The sequence below is a fragment of the Castor canadensis genome, chromosome 1 (genome assembly GCF_047511655.1).
Source record: "Castor canadensis chromosome 1, mCasCan1.hap1v2, whole genome shotgun sequence".
Lineage (NCBI taxonomy): Eukaryota > Metazoa > Chordata > Mammalia > Rodentia > Castoridae > Castor > Castor canadensis.
In genome coordinates this window covers 155,737,972-155,764,110 of record NC_133386.1, presented here as the reverse complement: position 1 = coordinate 155,764,110, position 26,139 = coordinate 155,737,972, and the positions used below count along the sequence as shown (strand labels likewise).

The window sequence follows — 26,139 nt, the reverse complement described above, 5'->3', positions numbered from 1 at the left end:
TGTGCACATGGAAAGTAGTCCTTCCTAAAAGTGGTTCTCCTGAACAAGGCTCTGCAGCCACATGACTGGGAGTCTCTCAGGTCCTCCTTTTCCCCGAGGACGAAGAGCTGGGCTGAGGTGGTGGCCAGGCTGGCCCAAGAGTGACAGGAAGGAGCAGCTCAAGGCCCTGACCTTTTGGTCTAGAGTGAATCCACTGGTCATGAGACTGCTCAGAATAACCAGAGGCTCTATATTCAGCTATTGTGAGATGCCCTAGATCCCCAGAACAAGCAGTGGCCCTGGAATGAGTCCCCCAACAGACTCCTCCCCCACTCTCCTGACAGGCTCAATACCCTCCAAAACTCTGGCAGATGCCAAACCACCTGAGCACAGACGGTGCCCCCAGCATGCCAGACTCTAAACACGTTCTGAGGCATAACCTGAAATAACATTGGGACCCAGAGTTAGGAAGCACAGCTTCTGGAACAAGCCCCCCAGCTAACCTGATCACATGTGACTCCAGGCAAAGTTTCAACCTCCTCATCTGTCATAATAGCTCTTACTATAATGAGTATGCGGGAAACTTCAAGTCTGAAGGGGGAGACAAACCTGAATCAAACAAGGCTACTAATGAACTTTTTATCACAAATCAGACAGTTGCTCTGAAAGGAAGGACCCTGGTTTGGAACCCTGACCTAGCCTGTTGATTCCAGAAAGGGCCTTGCTGAGCAACTACTTTTTGAGGCAGGTGTGAAGGATAAAGAGGTGTGAGCCAGGAGAAAAGAGTGTTCCAGAGAGAATAGTATGTGCAAAGGCCCTGAGGCAAGGGAACCTGGAATCTGCAAGAAACTGAGTGAAGCCAAGTGGTTGGAGCATCAGTTGGAGCACGGTGTGGAGCTACTAGAGGGAACTAGAAAGACTGGTTGGGACTGAGAATCGATGGTGTGGGCCACGGAAGCACTAAAAGGTTTGTACAGGCAAGAAGGTGACCTGACAGATCTGTGAGTTGAAAAATCTCTGTGATTGCCAAATGAAAAATGAACTGGAAGATCCAGGAGCTAAAACTGAGAGAGCAGTTAAAGCTACTGAAGTTGGACCTCTCAGAATGGTGGCTTGAAGGAGGTGGTGGGCACGGAAATGAGGAAGAGGATGGCGTCTACAGAGAGATGGGGGTAAACTGGTAAGAGGGCCAACAGAAGAAACACTAGCAACCAACACGTGCTGAGCATTTACTGCATGCCTGTGGCCATCCACGGTACCTGGGTCAATCTTGATACGAACCTCCACCACTGGTTCTATCCTCAGCCCCATTCATTGGGGAAGGGGCTGAAGGACACTGACTAGCAGACACTTGGTCTGTGATTTTCATTTCTGGGAGGGGGTTTGGAAGTTCGGTATCCTTACTCTATGGGGACACACTGTGGTGGGTGACTCTTGGTGTGGCTGGAGGGGATGCACCCAGCCTCCTCTCCACTGCTCATTGGTCTTTTCACATGCTACCCAGACTCAAAGTGGGCCCTGGCTTAGTTGGGAGTGAGCTGCCTAGGAAGTTTCTGATCACAGCTCTGCCCCCTACCCTTCCTCAAACCAAGCAGAGATTCCAAAAGCCTGGCTGTCATCTGTGACCCAATGGAGGAATAGAAGTCACTCTTTTCCAGGGAGCTAAAAAGAGTCAGGCAGGGCTACATCAGATCCCAAAGAGGAGGGGACAAGTCAGACACAGACACAAGGAAAGGGGTCAGAGGAGAGATGGGCAGTGGAATGGATGGAGAAGGGGATTCCCAAACTTAGAGACCATTGACCTTTATTTGGAAGGTCAAGTGACCCTGGGGGACAATGTCACCATAATCACACATACCTACCCCATTCACGCACTAGGGATGCTCTCTGGCCTGTAACCTAGAGACCATCATTGGCCTGATGTGACAAAGAAGGATGCTTCTGGTGGAAACAGGAAATCATAGACAAAGATCAAAGGTTTTAGACCTCAGCTAATCCCAAAGGAAGAGAGGAGGACAGGTTTCAAGCCAAATGCCCCAGGCTGCTCTTCTGCAACAACCCTGCTCTCCACCTCTGTGACTCTGCATGTGATAGTTGCCCTTCCTTTGCCCTCAACCTGGCCAACTCCTGCTTGTCCCCCAGTGCTTGCCCCAGAATGGCCTCTTCTGTGACAGTTCTTATTCTTGTGGCCCCAGGAAGCCCCTTCACTCCTTACTACACAGTACCATCATCATCCTTACCGTGTGTCGGGGGGTACCACCCCATCCTGGGATACAAATGAAGCTCATCTTGTCCAAGCTCACTCACTCCCTTCACTCTCTCAGACTGGTGTTCAGGACAGAAGGACAGGAAATCCGCTGCTCCAACACTGTCAAGGGCCAAGCAGCTCCTACCTTCCAGGGCCAACACCCTGGGTGGGTGGCAGCTTCTTGGGAAAAGGTGACCTCACCACTGGACTACTCCCAGGAGGGAGATGAGCAGGGACATACTTGCAGCCAGGCGGCCCAGGAGTCCCTGGGACAGAGGTACACTAGGCCACTCAGGGTCTCTCACACCCAAGCATTCACAGCAACACTGACACCCATCTAGGGTCTCTACCACAATATACTCTGTCACACAGATGACCTCAGTCTCTAACACACAGACTCATACACACAGTCTGTCACCCACAGGACATTCCACACATGCACAGATGGTCTCAGGCGCACAGCCTTACACACACACACACACACAAACACACACACACACACACACACACACACACACACAAGGCTTCCCATATACAGTTTTACGTTTGCCACACATGATATGCTCACTCAGACACACTTTGAGTCTCACACCCAGAATCCTCTTACATATGCAGTCTCTCCCTTTCCTACACACACGTCCTCTCTCATATGGTCTTATATACACACACACATACATACACACACACACACACACACACACACACACACATACATACACACACACACACACACACACACACACACACACACTCCATCTCTCAAAACACAAAGAATCAGACCCTCATATCCACAGTGTCCTCTGACACAGGGACCTCTCTTACAAAGTCATAGTCTCAACACCCCCAGACCCATACACACACAGGTACACACACACATGTACCCAGAGTCTCACGCACCTAACACATACTTTTATCTTACATACATGAAGAGTCTCTCACACTGACACAGAATCTCTTACACAGATTCTCTTTCATACACACACAAGCTTCTCTTTCACACATGCAGATCATGCCACACACATACAAGATTCTGGTCTACAGTCTAGAATGAAAATTGAAATCTTAAATCCTGACCCACCAATCTGAGGAGGATTGGGGCACGGGGGCGAGGTGAGGGGAAGAGTAAACAAAGGTGACAACAGCAGCAGAGCAAAGACTGATGGGAGAGGAGGGCGGGCAGCCTGCTGGTCTCTGCGCAGAGCTGCAGAGAGGCAGCGCAATGCAGCTAGGCCAGCCACAGCAGGTGGCGGGAGCCTGGGTTCTAATCCCAGCTCTGCCCTCAGAGGGCTGCTCCCTCTCTCTAAGGTCTCAGTGTCCTCATGTGCTACCCAGTGAGTCATGGAAGGGGCTACAACCTCTCTGTGAGGCTACTAAGGAAAGAAGTGGCACAGATATGTTATGGGAGGAACACCTGCTAATACCCACCTGTATCCCGATATCCCCACTACCAGCTTTTTCCTGAGTCTGCTCTTTGGTAGACATTTGCTTGAGCGCTCTCTCAAGACTTTTCAGTCTGGTTTTGCACATCAACAAGACCTCAAGTCACACTAGGTGGCCTATTTTTCTCCAAATGAGTGAAGGCCAGGAACGCCCAGTGGAAGGAGATGTGCAGGGGAGGGGGCTGGAACATGCCTTACAGAACCCTGAAACTCAGGAACACTGATCAGAGACCAAAAGCTGAGTTCAAAGAAGAGGGTGGAGGAACTGAGCCTCCTGCTGGGGAGCCAAGAGGCTGAGATACCATAGGAAGGTGGGCCTACCCCTTGCTTCCAGGGGTCAAGAAGTGAGAAATGCTGCTTCAAGGCAAATGTGGAGTAAATGGGCAACTGCTCTAACCAAGGCCTTTGCCTAGCCTGTTCCCCACCGCCCCCAGCCCCAGCGTGTGCTGCCTCAACCTCTTAGGCCCCGGCTCCAATCCCTCCCCACAGCTTGGCCCAGCCTCCAGTTACATAACCCTCTAGCTGTGGGGGCCTCTGTCAGGAAGGGCAGGGAAGTGAGGGGAGGCCTCAGAGGATCCCGGTCCACTATGGAGAACAGCAGGGAGCTTGTGGCCAGCTCAGGGAAGGATAGGGTTCCAGGAGTCTTGGTTTCAAGTCCTGCTTGGCCTCCAACTCCCCGGGTGACCTTGGACAAGATCCTCAGTGGCAAGATGGGAGGCAGGCCACTCACTCTATCCGCCCCCCCACCCCAAACATGCCCGTTCTAGGATTCAGGGTGCAAGATTCCAATTTGCTGTCCCCCTCCCTCACATGCCTTTCTGTGTTTTAGCTGAGTAACAAATCTGCCAGGTCTCTGTCTACACAGCCCTTCTCTGCCCTTGGGCACCTCATAGCCCCTAAAGTCTCATTCACCCACAGCTTCTGTACATTCCACTCTCTCCCCAGCTCTGTCTCCCTGGCTCTGGCTCCTAGGCAGGAGGGGACTGGAGCAGTAGAGTACAGCAGGGCAGAGGCAATGTTTTGCTTGAGAGGGAGTGGTGGTGGGGACTTACAGATGGGAGAGGGGCTCTGCTTTAAATGCCCATCTCTGCCCTTCCCCCTAATGCCTTGGCCCTCCTTGGGCCTCTGAGGACAGAACCCAGGAAGGCCAGGAGTGTCTCCTCAAGGGTGGGTGGCTGTTACCAGTCTCTCTTTTGGGCTCAGTGACTGATGGTCCACAGGCCCTTAGAGTCCACTAGACCTCCTCCCCCGTTTTACAGATGAGGAAACTAATCCAGAAAGGCCACCTGAGAAGCCAAGGTCAGCAGCAGGGTGTCCCTTCTACCAGATAAGAATCTGCTATCCCTAAAGGGGAGTGGCTGGTGAAGACACACCCACCTCATAACCTTGTCTTTGCAGGTTCCCCTTTCAGGGCCTCTCTCTGCCTCCCCCAACAGGTAACAGAGAAAGCCCAGACTTAAGGTCAGGGACTCCCTCCAGCACCCTCCCTTTCCAGCTGGAGGGAGAACAGGCTCTGATCTCAGGAGCAGGTGTCAGAGGGATCACCATCACCTGCCCCCAAGCTCAGCCCTACACCCACCACCTCACAATTAATTAGCCATGCACGTTCCCTGGACCACCTCCTCAGAATGTCCTGTGGCTGCTCCCTGGGGAGGGGACCTTTGTGTCAAGCTGCCAGGAAGGCCTGAGGCCCTCTTCCTGGCCCATGACTAGCTCCAAAGGCCCCCTACCTGGGAGGGAGGAAGGGCTCCCCAATTCTCTCCCATGCAAGAGAGCAGTTCACACCTTCTCAGTGTACATCTGCAAAGACACACATGTGCCCAGACACTCTTGCACACTCAAACATACACACATGTTCACTCATTCCCACTACATACTTTACCTACCCAAACATACACTACCACACTTACATAAATATGCACACACAATCTACTCATACACACAAACACACCCATTCATACTCACTCATACATATTAAATTCAGCAATACAGACACAGATTCATATACATACAAAACCAGTCACCCCGGCAATATCACCCCTTCTGTCTTACACACATACACATACACACCCCCTTTAGTTCTGAACTCCCTAGGCGCCAGTTTTCGAGTCCATCTCTGCTCCCTGGAGGCAGAGGCCACTGCCTTCCCCGCTGGTTCTCCTGATGGATAAGTTGTCACTTACCCGCGCATAGCGGGATGAGTAGGGGTCCTCGAAGAGCGCCCAGATGCGTGGCTGCCAGCGGCGCCAGAAGCCGCCAGGCCGGCCATCTGGGGAGTCACTGAGCGCCAATCGCTTGGTCATCTCCAGCTCGTCCTCTCCGTCGCCTGAGTCTCCGGGCCCGTCGGCGTCCGCGTCGTCGGCGCTGTTGTCCAGGGGCGCACCGCCAAAGCTGTCCAGCGCCTCCTCGGCGTCGCGGTGCTGGCGGTATGTCATCCAGCAGCAGGGTTCCACGTCGGTCTCGTCGATGCCCCAGAAAGCCAGCTCTTCTTCGTACAGCGGCCCGCACACGTCGGCCGGGCAGTGCAGCTTGCCCGTACGGTAGTAGTTCAGGATATGCGCGAAGACGCCCGGATGGCGATCGAAGAAAAACTCATCAGCACGGGGGTCATAGTCGAAGTGGCTGTGGGCGTCGGGCTCCGCCAGCCAGGCGAGCCGCGTGCCGGGCAGCGTGCGCAGCGTCGAGCGGTACGTCTGGTGGCGCGTGCCGCCCACGTTGATCACGATGCGCTCGCTCTCGTCCCCTTGGCCCATCGCGGCGCCCCCTTAGGCATGGCGCGGCCCAGCGACACCCATGGGAGCGGCCGCCAGGGGGAGTTGGCGCCGGGGAGGGGGGGCGCGCGGCCTCCTCCCCCTCCCCCCAGCCGTCTGGGGGGGACAGAGGACCGCGGCTTTGGCCACCCTCAATGAGCGACCCAAGCTCCTCGGGGCGCTTTAGATCAGGTGTTGGTCTGGGGCGTGTGCGTGGGATCCCTAGGGTCTCTAGGCGCCAGAGGTGGGAGGGAGCTGGTCTGGCTGCGGAGGAGGCAGAGGAGAGAAGGCAGAGAGGAGAGGGAGGAAGGAAGGGAGGGGGGGGCGGCGCTCAGCGGCGAGCCCCGGGAGGAGGGGAAAAAAGGTGGGGAGGCCGGGCTCCCTTTACCATCTCAGCGGGAAAATGGAGAAACCGACACAAAGCTTTTTGCGGGAAGGTCAGCTGCCCCTGGGGCCGGACCGATAGACCAGCTCCCACAAGGCGGAGGGGAGAAGAAGGGGCCGGGAAATTCTCGCTTGGCTGTGCGGGGGTCGCCGCAGCGCGCTCCTGGCGTGGGGGAGATGGATGCCGGCTGCTTTCCTCCCTGCGTGGCCGGGCTGCAGCTTGGGGCTCAGGGCGGTCTCCGGCCCCCTTCCTTTCCTTGCCTGGCTGCCTGCTCCCCTCAGCGGCGGGAGAGCCCGCCCGCCCGCCCTCCTCGTTCCTTCTCCCCGCCTCCCGCAGGAGATGGCGGGTCCCCTGGGCAGGGCCACCAGGCTGCTGCCCCGCGGGGCAGCCGCTGAGCGCTGCTCCGGGTGCACTTGGGCTGGATCTGGGGTTCTGCTGGGCTGCGCTCGGACTCAGGCTTCCGCGGCGGTGCTGAAGGGACAGCTCCCGGACGGCTGTGGAGCCGCGCTGGGCCGGGCGGGGGTTCTCTCTGCTGGGTTTGGTCTGCGGGGCCGGCGGGCACTGGCTCCTGTGCCTCTGCACCCCGCGCTCTGCTCCCTGCTTCGGGCAGGCTGGTGGCGTTGCCGACCGAGACGAGGGGGCTGCAGAGGTCGGGCCCAGGAGGTGGGGGTGGCGGGTCCGGGCGCGGCGCGGCGCCGCGAGGCTGGCGATGCCGGGGAGGCGAGGCGCGGAGCGGCCACCGCCGCCGCCGCCGCCGCCGCCGCGACGCTGCTGCCGCCGGGCTGCTGCTCCGCTGCCTGCTCGCTTGCTGCTCGCGCGGTCCGCGTCCAGCCCGCCGCTCTCCGGACACGGGCACACGGCGCGCGCAGCCGCACTCGCCCCCGGAGGGAGGCGCCGCGCTGGGTCCTAAAAAGCCCTGATTCCGCGCCCCCCTCCTGGCCCTGCGCCGAACCCGGCCTCCCTCAACCCCAGCGCTGGGGGCGCCCATCCCGCACTGCTCCTGCTGCTCCGGGGGGACCCGCCGACGCTCCGCCTTCAGGGACTGCCACTCAGTGGGCGGGGGCTTCGAGCAACGTCTGGGCCCGCGACCCGGGACAGACTGACTGAGGTGAGAAGGGAGTCGGCATCCACCCCTCTCCTTCTAAACCACAGGACCATCTGATCCCCTAGTGAGACAGGACATTCCTTGACAGCTTGATGGGACTAGTACTGACCGCTCCAAGGAACTCTTTAATACCGACCCTCCCCACGGAATCTGGAGTACCTATGATAGTTCCAAAGATAGCCTTTTGCATGACCTCTAAAATAACAACTGCTGCCCCGCCACACACACACCTGTCCCCCTATTCCTCCATTAACAACTAATCTTGGACCCCTCCTTTCCACTTTCCACCCCTTCTTGCTCCTGGGCCTTTCATAACTCCACACTGACCTAGTCTTCCTGAAGTGCTCTAGGACTCTGCCATATGGATCCCAAGTCACTGAATCTCTCACCCTAAACCTGGATCACTAGGTGGGGATCACTTAAGTAAAGGTGTAGCAACTGCTCCTAGGCTCTCTGAACATTGGCAATCGCCCCTCCCCATAGAGTTTCAGCTGCTTTGGGTGGTAAGCCCTTGTGTGTCTGGGGCTGGGTCTAAGCAGCTGCCTGTTGGGATTCCTACAGCTTTAAAGTTGATCCTAGGTGTGGGAGTGGTAGTTCCAACCTTAAAGACCTCCAGCTCACACTCACTACCAGTGCCTCAGTTTACTTAATTGAACAATCACTCCTTTACTCCTTACTTGTACCAGGTTCTGACCCAGGCACAAGGGCACAAGAAACAAACAAACAAACAAACAAAAAAATCCAGCCTTTGCCCTCCAGAGACTTCCACCCTTTGGGAGGAAGTGGTCAGGTGGGACTGGGAAGGACTGGAGAGGTCAGGCCCAGGTCCAGGGGCTGCTGAGCTAAGAAAGAGGCTTATTGATTCCAGCCCAGCTCAATCGAAAACAGGCTGCCTAGGCAAAGGACGATTTAATTAAGAAGATAGGAAGCTCTTATTTACCTGTTGGCACTTGCTAACTGTGCAGTCAGCTGTCCTTCTACACTAGCCCACAGAGAATCTTGTGGGCCTGAAGACAAAGCTGTGCCACAGACATTGCTCCTCACTTGATCAGGAGAGTCCCAACTCATCACAGTGAAATTTGTGTATAATAGGGAAAAAGGAGAGGTGGAGAGAGGCAAAGGGCAGGACCAGTAATGAGGGATGGAAGAAGGCCAAGGGGGAGAGACAGAGAGGCACAGTTAAGTCACAAACAGGCAGAGACAAAGAAATGGCTGGAGTCTGGTTTGAGATGGCATCTCCTTCCTCTTGCAGATTAATCTGCATTATTCCTCTAAATAAGAGATGTTTCATCTTCAGTCTCAGAGTAACACAGGGATGAGTGTGTTTTTGAATGTCCTCACCCTAACCAGTGTAAATTCCTTCCCCTAATCTCCAGGAGATCCAGCCTGGTGCAGCCCAACCAGGCCCATATTTGGATCCCCAAGAAAAAGCTCTCAGAAAGTTCTGCCCCAACCCTAGTAAATGATGAACAGATAATTGGAGACCTGGAAACAGGAGAAAACAATGGACACAGAGAAAAAGAGACACAGCCCCAGTGGAGCAATCGATGGAGAGTGACAAGAAAGTCCTCTCCAGAGCTTTCTTTCATTCCATCTCAACATCCAGCCTCTCTTCTTCCCCAGGAAACCTGCAATGCTAGCCAGAGGGGCGCAGGCCATTCCCTCTTCCCTGTCCTGCAAAGCCACGTGGGATCCCTAATCTCTATAGCTCACCTCCTTTCCATAAAATGACTAGCAGCCCCTCCAAAGCTTCTCCTTTGCCTCTCTTTGCAGAGCCTAGAACACAAAAACTCCCTGCTGCGTTCTAGTGGTTTGAGAAAGGCTAAAAGGGCTGGGAACCAGAGACCACAGTGTCAGAGACTGTAGAAGTCTGGACCTCCTGACTGAGGGTGGGTCAGGGAGAGGTACTTACCCAGGGTCTCTTAAAGGTCAGTATAAATCTCCTCCCAGGCACTACTCCCAGTTAGGTGAGTTCTAACTGGGAGCTGTCCTGTGACCCAAAGAGATTTGTGCCAGGGTTGAGGAAGAGGGAATGTGGAAGAATTTCCATCATACCCTAAGAGATAAGCAGAGAAGACTCAAGCAAAGGAGCCTCCACAGTGAGAGAGGGTGGCTGTCCCCGAGGTGCCCCATACTGTTCCACTTTTGGCTTCTCACTTAGATCCCTGATGACACTCCCAGCCCAGTCCCCAAGGAATATCCCCCCCTCCCCTTCTATATTGAAAGCAGGACATAAAAGTCCTTTCTCTCACTTCCTCTTCACACTGTGAGAAGTCTGGCATTTGCAGAAAGCCCAGAAAAAAGACAACACAGAAGGAAAAATACCCAGGAAACAGAGACAGTTTGGGGAGGGATTGCTGATCAAACCCTAGCTTTTTACCTACAAACACTAACTGCAGCCCCTCAGGCCAGCTGAAAATCTTAGCCTTTTTCCACTTTTGAGCACTGTCCCCCATGCATAGGTATCTGCCCACCTGCCCTGCTGAAGAAGGCTATGTTCCTGTGCCAGAGGGTCTTTGGTGGCTGTGACTGTAGGGGTGGGAGAGCAGTATTGAACAGTGGTCATGAGCAAAGATTAGAATGAACATAGACTAGATTCCAATTCCCACTCCACTTTTAACTACCTATGACCTTGGGCAGGCTTATCATTACTCCCATCATCAGATGGCAGTAATACTCATCCTATAACCTTAATTCATCAGCTCTGGAATTTTTCTTGCTTAGGCTACCAAGCATCAAGCTCCAGGAAGCCTCCTATGGGAATATGGCTAGAGGATGAACTGGGCTGGGTGGGGCCTAGAAAATGGTGATGGGAGGACTGAAGCCAAGTTTTGCCTATGTTCTCACACCTGGCACTTGCAGGCCTTAGATCTGGTCCTGCTGGGCCTTAGAACTGGCCCAAGTCCAGCCCCCAGGCCTTTGTCCAGGTTGACACATCCTCCATACTCAGAACCTCTGCATTCCTGGTGGGTTGGGCTGCCATCTTGTGGCTAGGCCTGGGAACTAACCTAAGCTGGGCACTGGCAAAGTATGTTTTGGGGTAACTCTGCGGGATGGGAGGCTGTGGATCTGGCAAGTGACCTTTGCCTCAGTCCAGACCTCCTCCCTCCAATGGCAGAGGAGAGAGAACCTAGAGGTGCCATCATGGAAAATTAATGACCTTGGCCATAGGATCTGTGGCTTGAGTCATGGCTTTGGTTCTTCACCAGGCTGGATGGGAGTGGGGTGTAAACCTGTTCCTTCTTACAGCCTCTGGGTTAAGCCTCCCTGTCCTCTTCGACCAAGGGAAGCCTAGAAAGGGGATAAAGTGAAGAACGCTCTGTGAAAGTAGGGGAGATGTGTCTATACCAGGATTTCTCAACCTCTGCACTGTTGACACTTTGGACCAGATAGTCTTTTGTTGGGGCACTATGCTGCACAGTATAGGAGGTTTATCAGACCTCTATCCACTATGTTATTAGAAGCCTCTTTCCAAGTCATATTATCAAAAAAGTCTACAGACTTAGCCAAATGTTCCTTGGGGCCTAAAATTTTCTCCAGTTGAGAGATCATTGATCTAGTTGGTTTGGTTACAAAACCCATTTTTGCTGCTTATAAGCTATGTAAACTGGTCACTTTGCCTGTCTAAGCTTCTGTCTCCTCATCTGTATAAAAGGAATAGTATTTTGTAAGGGTCAAATGAGATAGCGCCTCACATCTCCTCCTCCTTTTCTCCTTCCCTCGCTGCCCTTCCACCTCCCATCCCTCTGCAACCAGTTGTCACCCCACCCCTCCCTCATAGACTCCTGCCATTCCTCAGCCTTAGGGAAAGCGCATGAACATGGTCAGGGCTGCATGTGTGCAGGGAGGATGGGTGGGAGTGGGCCCTTCTACAAGCATGTTCCCAGGAAGACTGGGCAGGGACCACTGAGTTCTCCCAGAATAGCTGGAGACTCCTAGCTGCCCCGCCCCACTTCCAGGGTTTTCCTCCCTCTGCCACTCATCTAATGAGAAGAGCTTTTCGGTTCTCCTGGGTGTTTTCTGTGGCACACTGAAGGACACGTGTGTGTGTGTATGAGCCAGCAAGTGGACATGACCAGCAGTGTACAGAGATGGGTCCAGGTGGTGTGGGATCTGAAGCCAAGACATTTTGGGAGTCATTCTTTAAAAAGGAGAAATCAAAAAAGAATTAAAACTTGACGACAAAAGGAAATATTTATTTGAACACATACAAATCATAATGAAATATACATTTTTTAAAAAGCTGACAGATACTACAAACATCAAAAAATCCAAAAAAACCCAATTTCTATTAATTGGCTGATATACCTATATAATGCTTCTAAACAAGTTATGTTTACTTGGAAGCATTTAGAATGCCAACAAAAACAGTTGCAACCATTCTGGCCATCATGAAATGATATTCAGTTAATAAAACATTTATTTCATATTAGCTATATCAAAGAGAACTGAAAATGAAAAATTCATCTCCTATATAACTGTATTTTTCTGTGCACCAATAAAAACCTGCTTTCAGAAGAAATTCAAATGGCCAAAAAACACATGAAAAAATGCTCACCATCTCTAGCAATAAAGGAAATGCAAATTAAAACCACACTAAGATTCCACCTCACCCCTGTTAGAATAGCCATCATCAGCAACACCACCAACAACAGGTGTTGGCGAGGATGCGGGGAAAAAGGAACCCTCTTACACTGTTGGTGGGGATGTAGACTAGTACAACCACTCTGGAAAAAAATTTGGAGGCTACTTAAAAAGCTAGACATCGATCTACCATTTGATCCAGCAATACCACCCTTGGGGATATATCCAAAAGACTGTGACACAGGTTACTCCAGAGGCACCTGCACACATATGTGTATTGCGGCACTATTCACAATAGCCAAGTTATGGAAACAGCCAAGATGCCCCACCACTGACGAATGGATTAAGAAAATGTGGTATCTATACACAACGGAATTTTATGCAGCCATGAAGAAGAACGAAATGTTATCATTCACAGGTAAATGGATGGAATTGGAGAACATCATTCTGAGTGAGGTTAGCCTGGCCCAAAAGACCAAAAATCGTATGTTCTCCCTCATATGTGGACATTAGATCAAGGGCAAACACAACAATGGGATTAGACTATGAGCACATGATAAAAGCGAGAGCACACAAGGGAGGGGTGAGGATAGGTAAGACACCTAAAAAACTAGCTAGCATTTGTTGCCCTTAACGCAGAGAAACTAAAGCAGATACCTTAAAAGCAACTGAGGCCAATAGGAAAAGGGGAACAGGTACTAGAGAAAAGGTTAGATCAAAAAGAATTAACCTAGAAGGTAACACACACGCACAGGAAATCAATGTGAGTCAATGCCCTGTATAGCTATCCTTATCTCAACCAGCAAAAACCCTTGTTCCTTCCTGTTATTGCTTATACTCTCTCTTCAACAAAATTAGAAATAAGGGCAAAATAGTTTCTGCTGGGTATTGAGGGGATGTGGGGAGAGGGAGGGGGCGGAGGGGGTGGTAAGGAAGGGGGTGGGGGCAGGGGGGAGAAATGAACCAAGCCTTGTATGCACATATGAATAATAAAAGAAAAAGAAAAAAAAAGACTCATAAAAAAAAAAACCTGCTTTCAATTCACAGTGCCTGGTTATACCAAGCAAGGTAAGTACCTATTAAAAATACCACCCGGATAGTGCTACTTAAAGATGCACTCATGAAATTCAGGAGGCCCAGAATAAAGAAGTATTTTCTTTCTTTTTTTCTTTTTCTTTCTTTCTTTCTTTCCTTTCTTCTTCCTTCCCTCCCTCCTTCCCTCCATTCCTTCCTTCCTTTCTTACTTCTTTCTTCCTCCCTACCCCTTTCTCTCTCTCTTTCCCCTTCTTTCTTTTTCTTTGTTGAGACAAGGTCTTGCTATGTTGCCCAGGCTGGTCTTGAACTCATGGGCCCAAATGATTCTCCTGCCTCAGCTTCTGATTAGCTGGGACTATAGCTGCTTGCTACTGTGCCCAGCTTTAGGTAAAACAGTTTGAAGCAGAGCAAAACTGGAGAACTCACACTTTCTGATTTCAAAACTGACTACAAAGCTGTGTGGTACTGGTGTAAGAACAGATGCATAGATCAATGGAATAGAATTGAGAGTCCAGAAATAAACCCATACATTTATGAGCAATTAATTTCTGACAAGGGAGCCAAGAATATTCAATGGAGAAAGAATAGTCTTTTCAATAAATGATGTAGAACAACTGTATGTATATGTGCAAAAGAACAAATTTAGACCCCCCCATGTAAAAAATTAACTAAAAATGGATCAAATTCCTAAATGTGAGAGCTAAAACTACAAGACTTATAAAATGGGTTAAGTAATGGTTTCTTGATATGACATTTAAAAACACAAAAAATAGAAACAATAAATGATTGGACTAAATAAAATTGTGCTTCAAAGGTTATTGTCAAGAAGGTGGACAATCTGCAGAATGAGAGAAAATATTTGCAGATCATGTATCTGATAAGGGTCTAATATTTAGAATGTATCATGAACTCTCATAACTCATCAATAAAAAGATAAAGAACCCAATTTTAAAATGGGCAAAACATCTGAATAGCCATTTCTCTAAAGAAGATACAAATGGTCAATAAGACACGAAAACATGTTCAACCTCATTAGTCATTAAGCAAATGCATCTCAAAACCACAAGGAAATACTACTTTATACTCACTAGGGTGGCTATGATAAAAAAAAACAATAATTAGTGTTGTTAAGACTATGGAGAGCTGGCAGAGTGGCTCAAGCTTTAAGAGTGCCTGCCTAGCAAGTGAGAGGCTCTGAGTTCAAACCCCAGTGCTGCCCCCCCTCAAAACAAAAGAATGTGGAGAAATGAGAATTCTGATAGAATGTAATGGTGAGGCTTCTTTGGGAAAAGATTGGCAATCCATCAAATATGTAAAATTATGATATACCCAGCTATTTCAATTTTAGGTATGTACCCAGATGAATTAAAAATATACATTTATACAAAAACTTATACATGAGTGTTTATAGCACCATTATTCATAATGCCTAAGTGGAAACAACCCAAGTGTACATCAGCTGATGTATAGATAAATAAAATGTGATAAACCTATACAATGGAATTTATTCATCCTTAGAAAGGAGTGATGTACTGACACATACCACAGCACAGACATACCATGAAAACGTGCTAAGAGGAAGAAGCCATACACAAAAGGCTACATACTGTGTGATTCTAGTCATAGAAATTGTCCAAAATAGGTAAATCCAGAGAGACAAAAAGTAAATCCGTGGTGACCAGGATAATGAGGAAGAAGGAATAGGTAGTGAGTTAATGGGTATGAGCTTCTATTGAGGGTGATGAAAATGTTCTGGAATTGGTAGTGATGGCTGTACAACTTTGTGGATATGGTACAGATCACTGAAATATACACTTTAAAGGGGTGAGTTTTATGTGAGTTACATTTTAATAATAAATTGGGGAAAAATAGAGAAGGGTCAGCTAACCAAGAGGATATAAATAATTTATCTAAGCTGAGAAAAATGTTTATATGGTCTCATATCCCTTATCTGAAAAAGTTCTACTTCTTTATCTTTTATTGAAATGCTTTGAATGAATTACTAAAGAATTTCAGAACTGGGGTACACCTTTTAAATAACTAATTTATTTCACAGAGAAAACTGAAGTCCAAACAGGTTAAGTCACCTTCCCAATGTCCAGAGCTGGTTAATGGCACAGTTAGGCCTCCATCCCAGACAATCATGGACTTACTGACATATTTTGAACTTACTACTTCCCTCTGTTCCTGGGAGAGTTCCATGTGAATTAAAACCCATTGTCAAATGTTATCTAAAACAATGTTAAAAAACAAATATTACACAGTCTCAAATCTAATTTTTAAATAGTAGTGACTTTTGTGCAGGTAGTTTAAATGTTTTAAAGATGAGAAAACTGAACTACAATCAACTTGTTCATCGTTATCATGTCATCATCTTTGTTTTTGTGTTTCTTCTCTTCTTGTCTTTCTGCCTTCCTCCTCTTGCTCCATCTTGCCTTTTTCAGTTTTGTCTACTCTTTTTCACCAGCACCAGGCTGCACATTCTTTGCTTCTTCATGTGACAATGGTTTTATAATATCAATTTCTATGCAGAGAACAGAGAGATCATTCAGTCTTTCCTTTACCATGGTTGATAAAAACTTGTTTTGTACCATTGATAATTTTGGGAAGCTTCTCTCAGGCTCATAACTTTGTTGAAAATGTCATGTACATTTTTAGGATTGGTGTCACATTTGGGGAAGCCTCAATCAAGTTTCTTTCCTCTGTGGGCTGTCAGAGTTCAAGGCATTTTGGATATTCTTGTGTGATGATAAATCTTAAATGGTTTTTAACTGACAAACTTCATTAAAAATTGTGCTGATGTTGAGGTCTCGTTTTAGTGGCATATTAGGAATTTTATGCTATCTTTGTTGATGTTAGTGTTTTGTGTCAGATCAGCAAAAAATTTAAATACTTTTCCAATGTGTTCATATAATTCACTGTTCTTCATTGATTGAATTATCAAACACTGCAAGAGTCTCTGGCATGATTCTATTAAAAAGTTATCCCATTTTTTCATTTTTATTAGCATATATACATTGTACAGAGGGGATTCATTGTTCCAATTTCTAACAGGCTTACATTGCACATTGGCTACGTTGCCCTCACCATCTCTCCTTTGTAGCCTTCTCCTTGCCCCACTTAATGTAATTGCAAGAGATTTCCTCATTCTATTTCATGTATGTATATGAAGCCCATCAACCATCTTACCCATCTTCAGCTCCTCTTCACCACTCCCCATTCCCTTCCACACACATTATACTTATTTTACAGTCCTGTCTTTTATTTTTGATTCGAAAATCAATGTTCAATGGGGTTTCTCAATGTATCCCAGCTATTAATATACTTAACTTTGGTCAATTCAACCTCCTCTGTTACTTTCCCTTACCCCCTTCCCTTCCACCCCCATTATTCAACAGCTTTCCATGTATATCATTATGTCTTCTACTTTCCTTTCTCTCCTCCCCTGAGTGCCATAGAGAAGTTCCACTATTACAATGTGTTCTACATATAAATATATGTATAATCATGCTTGTTTTGTGTATATGTTTGTCTTTGGATCTGTCTTCCACACATGAGAGAAAACATGCAGCCTTTGTCTTTCTGAACCTGGCTCATTTCACTTAACATGATGTCCTCCAATTCCATTTACCTTCAAAACACATAGATGCATTCTTCCTTATGGCTGAATAAAACTTCATTCTATATATATGCATCACATTTTATTGATCCATTCATCACTTGTATGGCATCTGGGTTGCTTCTATAACTTGGCTATTGTGAACAGTCTTGCAATAAACATTGGTGTGCAAGTGTCTCTATTGTATCCTGACTATTGTATTCCTTCTGGAATATGCCCAGGAGTGTTATCATTGGATCATATGGCAGTTCTATTTTTGGTTTTAAAGGAATCTCCCACCAAAGTGTATAAGGGTTCCTGTTTTGCTGCATTCTTGCTAACATTTGTTGTTGTTTGTGTTCTTGATGATAGCCATTCTAACTTGGGTGAGATGAAATCTTAGTGTAGTTTTGATTTCTTTTATAGCCAAGGAAGTTGAACAGTTTTTCATGTATTTATTGGCCATTTGTACCTCTTCCTTTCAAAATTCCCTATTCAATTCATGTGTCCATTTCTTCATTGGGTTGTTGATTTTGGGGGGTTGGGTTTTTGAGCTCCCTAAGGATTCTTGATGTTAGTCCCTTATTGGATAAATAGCTGGTAAAGATTTTCTCCCATTCTGTGGACAGTCTCTTGAGTCTAGTGACTGTTTCTTTTGCTGTGCAGAAGCTTTTTAGTTTGATGCAGTCCCAGTTCCTCATCCTTTCTCTTATTTGCTGAGCCATTGGAGTTTTATTTAGAAAGTTACTGTTTATATGTTCCAGTGCATTTCCTGAAACTTCCTATAATTGTTTCAAAGTTTCAGGCCTTATAGTAAGGTCCTGAATGTACTTTGAGTTGATATTTATACAGGGTGAGAGACATAGATCTAGCTTCAGTTTTCTATATGCAGATATCCACTTTTCCCAGCAACATTTGTTGAAGAGGTTGTCTTTTCTCCATTGTATGTTTTGGGCACCTTGTCAAAAATCAGGGGGCACAGTCATGTGGATTCATATCTAGGTCTTCTGGTCTATTCCACTGATCTTCATGTATGTTATTGTGCCAGTACCATGCTGTTTTTATTGCTATGGCTCTTTAGTATAGTTTGAAGTCAGGTATTGTGATACTTCCAGCGTTGCTCTTTTTGCTTAGTATTGCCTTTGCTATTCACAGTCTTTTGTGCTTACATATGACCTTTAGGGTTGATTTTTCAATCTCTGTGATGAATGTCATTGAAATTTAGCTGGGGATTGCAATGAACATGTAGATTGCTTTTGGTAATATAGCTGTTTTCACAATATTGATTCTGCCAATCCATGAGCATGGGAGATTTTTCCATATTGTGTAGTCTTCAATTTTTTTCTTCAATGGTTTGTAGTTTTCATTATAAAAGTCTTTCACTTCCTTTGTTAAGTTTATTCCCAGGTATTTGTTTTTGAGGCTATTTTAAGTGGAATTATTTTCCTATATTCTTTCTCAAGTTTGTTGGTGTATAGAAAGGCTACTGATTTTTGTAAATTGATTTTATATCCTGCTATTTGTGTGTGTGTGCGTGTGGTACTGGGGCTTGAACTCAGGGCCTTCACCTTGAGCCACTCCACCAGCCCTATTTTCGTGAAGGGTTTTTTTAAGATAGGGTCTTGCAAACTATTTGCCCGGGCTGGTTTTGAACTGTGATCCTCCTGATTTCTGCCTCCTGAGTATCTAGGGTTACAGGCATGAACTACTGGTGCCAGGCTTTGTATCCTGCCACTTTGATGAAGGTGTTTTTGATGTCTAGGAGTTTTTTGGTGGAGTTTTCTGGGTCTTTTAGTATAAGATTATGTCATCTGCAATTAGGGATAGTTTGACTTCTCCTTTTCTTTTTGAATTCCTTTTATCCCCTTCTTTTAATAAACTACTTTTTGGCATGATCTAAATATATTTTTAAGATACAATTGTCTCCTCAATGATAGAATCATCTTAATTTATATCCTTGTTCAACATTATTGCTTCTGTTTAATGTTCCATTTATTTAAAATATATTCCACTCAACCCAAATGAAATTTATTCCTTTGGGTTGGACATCAACATGCCCATAAATGCTGCCCAATACAAGAGAAAGCCAGAATAGAAAGATACTATGATCATAACTGATTGCTTAAAGTAATTGACTTTGGCAAATTCAAAAAGAAACTAGACCATGTGAATAGAGTTCTAGGGCTTCTCCCAAGGCCTTTGGTGGGGCTCATGCAAGAAAGGAGACCTGAAGTCTCAACTCTGTTGGCTTCATGGTATATCAGCCTCTGTTGGTGAAATCTAGGTACATATATGCTATTGCATAAGCACATATGTGTAGGACACATACATATGTGTTGGAGGCATGGCCTTGGTACCTCCTCAGATCCAGCTCAGGTAAAAATGGCCCCAGGATGGGTTGGGTGGGGTGGCATGCCTACAATCTCAGCTACTCTGGAGGCAGAGATTGGTAGGATTTGGGTCTTAGGCTGGCCTGGGGCCAAAAAAGCAGGAGATACTATCTTTGAAAAATAATTAAAGTGGGGGGGTGGAGGTAGGGCAGGAGAAGGGGGGAGGTGGCCCAAACAATGTATACATATGTAAGTAAATGTAAAAACAATAAAAGAAAAATAACTAAAGCAAAAAAATGTTCTTGGGATGTACCTCAAGTGGTAGAGTGCCTGCCTAACAAGTGTGAGGTCCTGAGTTCAAACCCCAGCATTTCCAAAACAGAAAAAAATGGCCCCAGGAGCAAGGCACATTTCAGCTCTGCTGCAAATGGAGTTGGGCTCAGCTAGATGCTTCCCAAGAGAACTTGAGGTAAGGGACGATCAGTAGGGGACCTGATTCCATTCTCATGGCATGATCACCCTTCCCCTTACTTGCTCTATTCTGACTCCCTCTGTGAGGCCACAGAGCAAGGTAGCTAAGAGCACAGTCTTGGGAACCCCTCGACGTTGGTTCATATTCTACCTCATGATCCAATTAAACGTCTCTGGTAATTTTCTAGCTGGAGTCTAATTGTGAGACCTGAAGTAAACTTCAAATTGCTGGAGAAAACCAATATGGACTAAGAGAGGGTAAAGCCAAGTAAAGACAAAAGGGGGAATGTATGAAAAGCAAAAGAAGCTCCAGGCTCAGCCTCTAGACACTGTTGTGCTTATAGTTCTACTTCTTATTACCCTTGGCCACCCAATGCACCCCCTTATGGAGTAATTTGAATGAGGTTTCTGTCACTTGCAACTGGAAGTGTCCTGATTAAATGTATCCACACATCTGCTCATACTCCTGAAGTCCCCATCTCTGTAATGATACCACCCACTCAGAAGCAAACCAGAGCGTGAGGACATCCATGGCTCCTTCTTTCTCATTTCTCTTGTGTGCCTCCACACACAAGGCACTGTGAAGAGTTCTTCAGGTTGTTCACTGCACAAGTGTACCTGGCTGAGGAGGTGAGTCGGGGCTGAGTCTAGCCTGTCTGCTGCTTGTGAAGCCATGTACCTGCTACAGGGCAATTTCCTCAGGAGTAAAGGGGTTATTGGTTCCTTCAGTGTAGAAACTGTGTTCTCCTCTCTCCTGATTACTTTCTTGTCTCCTATTTTCATCTCTCATTGAATCCTTTACTTTTCTTTACAGCACTTTGCACTATTCACTTTATTCTGTGTCTAATAGCTATTTCCCCTATGGCTATAGGAGGTAGGGACTGTGCCCTCAAAGTGCCCTGCACTCCCAACACATTATTTGCCACAGTTGTCTCTGGTCCTATGCCTCCTTTCTATCTCCAGTCACTGCCCCAGTTCAGGACATGTCTCGTCTCCTCTGAACAACCTCAGCAGCCTCATGACAGGTCTTATGTCATCTTATTCCCTCCATCCATTTTGCCAGCCCAAACTGACCTTTCTAAAATACAGCTCGCTCTATCTATCTATCTATCCACCTATCTATATCCTTCCCCTGTTTTATTTCCTCTATTGCCTCCAGGATAAAGCCCAAATCAGGTTCACTGTGGCCCCACCTCTGCCTTTTCCCCATCTCACCTCAGGCCCCTTCCTCACAAGCCTTTTCAGGTCTATGAAGGCACAGCTTGCTCTCTCTCCCCTCCAGGCCCCTGCATTTGCTGTTTCTTCATCCTTGCTCCCTCTTTCCTGACCAGTTCCTCTAAGATTCTTACCAGAGGTTTTCTGCTTGTCTGTACTTCCCAGACTGCTCCTGTGGTGTTTCTCTGCCACACATCCACATTATAGTGCTTCAATCATTATGATGCAACCAGTTACTGAAAAGATCCAACCCCCCCTTCTCCCAAAATGTCTGAGTACTTCCAAAGGGCAGGAACTACATCCAGTGGTCTCTGTTTTTTCCTCAGCACAGGACCTGGCATTTGTTGAATGGGCTCTGGGTTCCTGTCTCATTAGCAGAGACAGGGTAAGCTCTGAGCATGGGCTCCTGGCTGAGGCTACCCCCTGCAGTTACACTATCATTAAGGGCCTGTAAGTACCATAAGGCTTGCAAGTCTCCTCCAGACCCTTTTAGTTTTTCCTCCTTGTGCTGTGTACATCCCATCCCATTCTCTATACCTAGGAAGACTCTTGAGTTGTCCCTGCAGCCATGATCTCCCAGCCATCTTTCTGGAATAGCAATCAGAAGGATGCTATTCTCTAACCATTCTCAACCTTATACACACTTTAGAATCACTAGGAGAATCTTGGAAAATACCAATAACTGGCCTGGGGTATCTGGGCAGTTTCATTAAATCAGAATCTCTAGGGGGTGGGACAGGACATGGATTTTTTAAAACTCAGATTAATCTAATGCACATCCTCCCATGAGAACCACTGAATTTGATATGGTGCTGGAGTCAAGATCAGAGGAACCAAATACACACCTCCTTCCCAAGGTGGCAGGCTTTCTCCTTGCAATCTGTCTGCTGCCTACAGAGGTCGCTGCGGGACAGCTGGCTCAATTTGAGGAGATGCCTCTGGATCCCTCCCCAAGTCCAGGGAAAGCCAGCGCCACCGCGGTATAAATTAGCATCTTTATTTCCAGCACCTGAGCGAGCTAGCGCCCGCGGCTCGCCCGCCTGCGGTATAAACATACAAAGTCCCTGTTGCACCACACACCATGCCTCAGAGATAAATACAGCCCTAGGGGCTCCCGCTCTGGCAAAGCAACTCTTATTTACAGGAATAGATTACAAAAGTATTACAAAAAGTGGTCCTGAACCGCGGGATGGGGGTGGGGTGGGGGTATGGTTACAAGTGTTATATTTGGGACTGGAGCGCACCCCGCAGGCGGTGGAAAAGAGTGGATGTCGCGAGGGCTCTGGAAAGTAGGGGCCACTCCCCCCAAAGACAACCTGGTGGGGGTGGGGTGGGCGCAGGGTTTAGGTTTTCGAGGGTCTCACCCCCATGAGGGAGGCAGCAAGGAAAAGGAAGGGCCTGGCCCCTCGAGAATCAGCTCTGGCTCACCGAGGAACACTAAGTGGCCATCGCAGTGGGTTATAGGGAAGGGTGCTGCGTAGAAATAACGTACTGTGTCCTTCCCCGGGGACTAGGGGCGGGAACACATTCCAGTTTTCCTGCTTTCTCAGCTCGGGAGGTGTCGCTTTTAAAGCGCGGTTGGGTGAACTGGCGTTTAAGCTCAATCATTTGGGTTCGAGGGACCCTAGGGGCACCATTCCCTTGGTAGGGTAGGCAGCGGTGTCCTCCGATGTTGCAGCCCGCCTCTCAGAGCACCTGGTAGATGGGGTTGGGGTTTGCGCCCGTAGGGCAGTGTGGGGTGGCGTCCGGGGACGGGGTGGGGGCGCCGGGTTCTCCCTCGTTCGGGGTGGCCGCCTCTTGCTGGTGCGGAGGCGACTCTGGTGGCGCGTCGGCTAGCAGCAGCGCGGGTGCAGCGGGACTCTCCGTGGAGATGCGCTCCACAATGCTGGACAGGCAGTCCAGGCTCGACACGGCTGCACTCTTCCCGGTTCTGGGCTCTGTACAGGAAGGGATAGATTAGTAAGCAGGAGTTGAGCCCTGGCAAGCCTCCTACCCCAGGGCCCAGGGCTTTGGGGACAGATGGGAAACTGAGGACTTGGCAGAGTCCGGGCGAAAGGAGCAGATAGCCGCACGCTTAGTATTTCATACCCTGCATCATCATCTAAGATATATGTGTGGTGGTGATGGGGGGGGGGGGTCCTAGATAGAGGAAAGCCAAGATAGCGCGGGGTGCGGGTGGGAGGCACTCAAAGGAGGTGCGAGCAGGGCAAAGCTAGGAGTACGCACCGTTGGGAGCCTCGCTGTAGTAGGCGCCGTCGTAGCAGTTCCGCCGCCGGGCGCCGCTTGCGGGGCCGCTGTAGTCCATCTGCAAACCGCAAAGACAACAGAGTCAGGTCCTCGGGACAGCGCGGCCCGAGCACCACTTCCTGTAGCTGCCCCTTCCCCAACTTCCCAAGTCTAGATCAGGAATTCTAGGACCGGATCTATGCAGGTTGAGAGGTAGAAGCCTTCATGAATTGAGAGTTGCAGCGTACAGGGCCAAACCAAGGATGGACAGTCACTTTAGGGACACCAACATGCATTTTGGAAGTAAGGATAAGTGGAGAGAAAGTATACTTCACGTCGGCACAGCCGTGATCTAATAGCACTCCAATCGGGCGGATCGCATGTGTCCTGCGAGTCTCCAAAATACTTGGCTACCCCAGCCACAGCTGCCCAGAACTAAGGGGCCTACCCCTAGGAAGGGTTCCCTCCCATTTCAAGTGCCAGTTCCCCGCCCTGGGGAAAGCATCGCAGATATCAAGAGTGCCGCCTTCATTTCTCCCACTTGGGGTCCTGCTCTTACCATGCCGTCTGAGCAGTTGGAACGCGGGCTGGACGCATCTGAGTCGCCGCTGTAGAGCTCGCCGCCGCGGCCTGGGGGCAGCGGGCCAGGCGCGTAGAAGGCGGCGGCGCCAGGCTGCGTGGTGTCTTGGTCACGCAGCAGAGCCTGCAGACCTTCGATGTAGCGGATGGCATTGCGCAGGATCTCCACCTTTGGCAGTCGCTGGTTCGGGTTGCTGGATGTGCAGCGCTTGAGCGTCTCGAAAGCCTCATTAACTTTGCTCAGGCGGCGGCGCTCGCGCATGGTGGCTGCCTTGCGGCGGTCGGCATTGGTGGTTTTGCGCTTGCACGCCTTGCAGGCCCACAGTAGGCATCGGCCCGCCTGGTGGTGCCCGCTGGGTGCACGCACATGCTCGTCCTCGCGGGCGCCAGGGGCCGGGTTCACCACGGCGGGGAAGTGTGAGTGCTCCTCTGGCTTCAGGAGTGCACCCACGTGCGCGAGGCGCGGGTCCAGGTCCTCGAAAAAGCGCAGGTCCGGTGAATCGAAACATGGGTCGTCATAGAAGTCGTCTGCTGTGGCAAAGGAGCAAAGAGAGCCGTCGGGGCCTGTTAAGTCTACGTCTCGGAGAGGCGGCGACAGTAGCTCCATATCCTAATGTGGGGAGGTGCGGTCCTGGCCTTGCCCAACTCGACTGGCAATATTTGCCCCAAACTTTCTGCCACTCCAGAGCACCGGAGGTTCGATGGCAAAGTGCCGGGGATTTGAATGCACACCCGATTGTCCTCTGCCCCGCCCGGTCCTGTCGGGCGGGGACGTGTGGCAAGGAAAGCGGCCACAGCTCTTGGGGCTTCCTCACCCCTAGCTTCAAGCCAGGAGCCCTGGGCTATTTATCTGTGGTAGTCTAAACGTCTGGGAGCCAGAGCAGGCAGCGGGGGGCGGGGGAGCCCGAGGCCAATAGGAACGAAGTAGGGCGGAGCTTGGGGGTCCCCAGGGTGGCAGCTGGGCCCAGACAGTGCCCCCTTCGGCCCCTCAGCGCTAGTGCGCGCGCGCTCCGGCCCCTCCCAAAGCAAGGAGAGAGACAGAGACCAGCGACCCAATGGCACTGCACCTGGCTATCCCGCGCACCCTTTCCAAACCTCTTTTGCATTTGTACCCTACTCCTGCGTCCGCGGGGGCACGGGGGAAGTTGGCCTCGCCCTCTCACCTCGTAACTGACCTTGGACCCCAGTCTGTCTCCTGATTTGTGGGTGAATCCAAGGGTAGAAATCAGTTCCGCAGAGATTTGGAGAGTGACGCAAAGCAATAGGGCAGAGACACATGTAGAGTGGAGATGGTGAGACCGTGAGAGAGAAATCCAAAGAAACTGAGACGGTAGGAGATAAAACTAAAGAGACTGAGAGACAGAGAGCAGAAAGCTAGAGCCAGGGTTGAGAAGCTAGTGAGAGAGACCAAGAGAGTCTAAGTGGGCGAACCTGAGCCAAATGACGTGGAGGCCGTGACATTCGACCAGTCTTGGCCCTGGGAGTCGCTCAGAGCGCCATGGGTCGAGCCCATTTGTTCTGGACGCTTAGAAACCCAGCCGGGTCTTAACGGGAGTTGGGACTCGCTGCTGAGACTTCGGATCCTGTACAACTTAACCCTGCAAGTTTCCCTGGTCCAGTATCTGTTGCCATGGCCTGGGGTCTAGGCTGAGAGGCCTCTTCAGCTGGGAAGAAAACCCATCTCTCCTGGGCTTGTCTTATCTTGCTGTGCTGAGTCAAAGGAAGTGCCTTTTGTAAAGGTCACAAACTCCGGGACCTGGCCAGAGGACCCCACCTACAGTGGAGTCTGCGGGATTTTGTGGCGGTCACATCTCCTTCCTGAGGCCTCAGTGTCCACTTTATAACTTGGGATAATAGCGATCTCTTGGAGTAATTGTGGTGGCGAGAATCTGAAGAGAGGGAAGATGTGGAACCTCTCAGCGGAGGAGCAAGGTCCTGCTAGTAAGAGGGCATGCTTCTATCCCCAGCCCCCACTACACTGTATACTCCACTGTACACTTTGTCTGGGACGCTGAGCCCTGGCAAGGGCCAGTTGAGTCTTCAGGCTCAGCTTCTCTGGAGGCTTCAGCTGCTTCTCTTCCCTGCAGGCTCACTGGAGAGGCTGGGAACAGGAGGCAACCACTGCCTAGGAGTTCTGGCTCCCTTCCAAGCTTCAACATTCCCCATCCCATGGAACCCCACCTCTTTCTGAATCT

The 26,139-nt window shown here is 49.2% G+C and overlaps 2 protein-coding genes across 4 annotated transcripts in view; both read right to left on the bottom strand.

The window, feature by feature from the left end:
* Kcnc1 (potassium voltage-gated channel subfamily C member 1) overlaps window positions 1-6,419 on the bottom strand; it is a 42,381-nt gene extending 35,962 nt beyond the window's left edge. Inside the window, exon 1 of the mRNA XM_020155072.2 lies at window positions 5,850-6,419. Within this exon, the coding sequence (XP_020010661.1) occupies window positions 5,850-6,419 (570 nt within the window). The remainder of the gene's footprint in view (window positions 1-5,849) is intronic.
* A 15,716-nt stretch (window positions 6,420-22,135) lies between these two features.
* Myod1 (myogenic differentiation 1) lies at window positions 22,136-25,643 on the bottom strand. 3 transcript variants are annotated; one of them, XM_020155048.2, is made up of 4 exons: window positions 25,108-25,643; window positions 23,925-24,472; window positions 23,366-23,444; window positions 22,136-23,076 (listed from the first exon to the last, which is right to left on the bottom strand). In XM_020155048.2, exons 1-4 carry the CDS (start codon window positions 25,220-25,222, stop codon window positions 22,826-22,828), a joined length of 993 nt encoding a protein of 330 aa, XP_020010637.1. In that variant the 5' UTR covers window positions 25,223-25,643; the 3' UTR covers window positions 22,136-22,825. The 3 variants fall into 3 exon arrangements, with proteins under 3 accessions (XP_020010637.1, XP_020010643.1, XP_020010647.1); XM_020155054.2 differs by having other exon boundaries at window positions 25,120-25,643; XM_020155058.2 differs by lacking the exon at window positions 25,108-25,643 and having other exon boundaries at window positions 23,925-24,780.
* Window positions 25,644-26,139: the final 496 nt, after the last annotated feature.

Bases quoted from the DNA above. Each gene is read 5' to 3' on its own strand.
- Myod1 (XM_020155048.2), bottom strand. From the start codon at position 25,222: ATGTGTCTCTGCCCTATTGCTTTGCGTCACTCTCCAAATCTCTGCGGA. The intron at 24,473-25,107 runs GTGAGAGGGCGA...TTGCCACAGCAG, and splicing joins GGTCCAAGGTCAGTTACGAG to ACGACTTCTATGACGACCCA. The intron at 23,077-23,365 runs GTGCGTACTCCT...CTTCCTGTACAG, and splicing joins CTACAGCGAGGCTCCCAACG to AGCCCAGAACCGGGAAGAGT.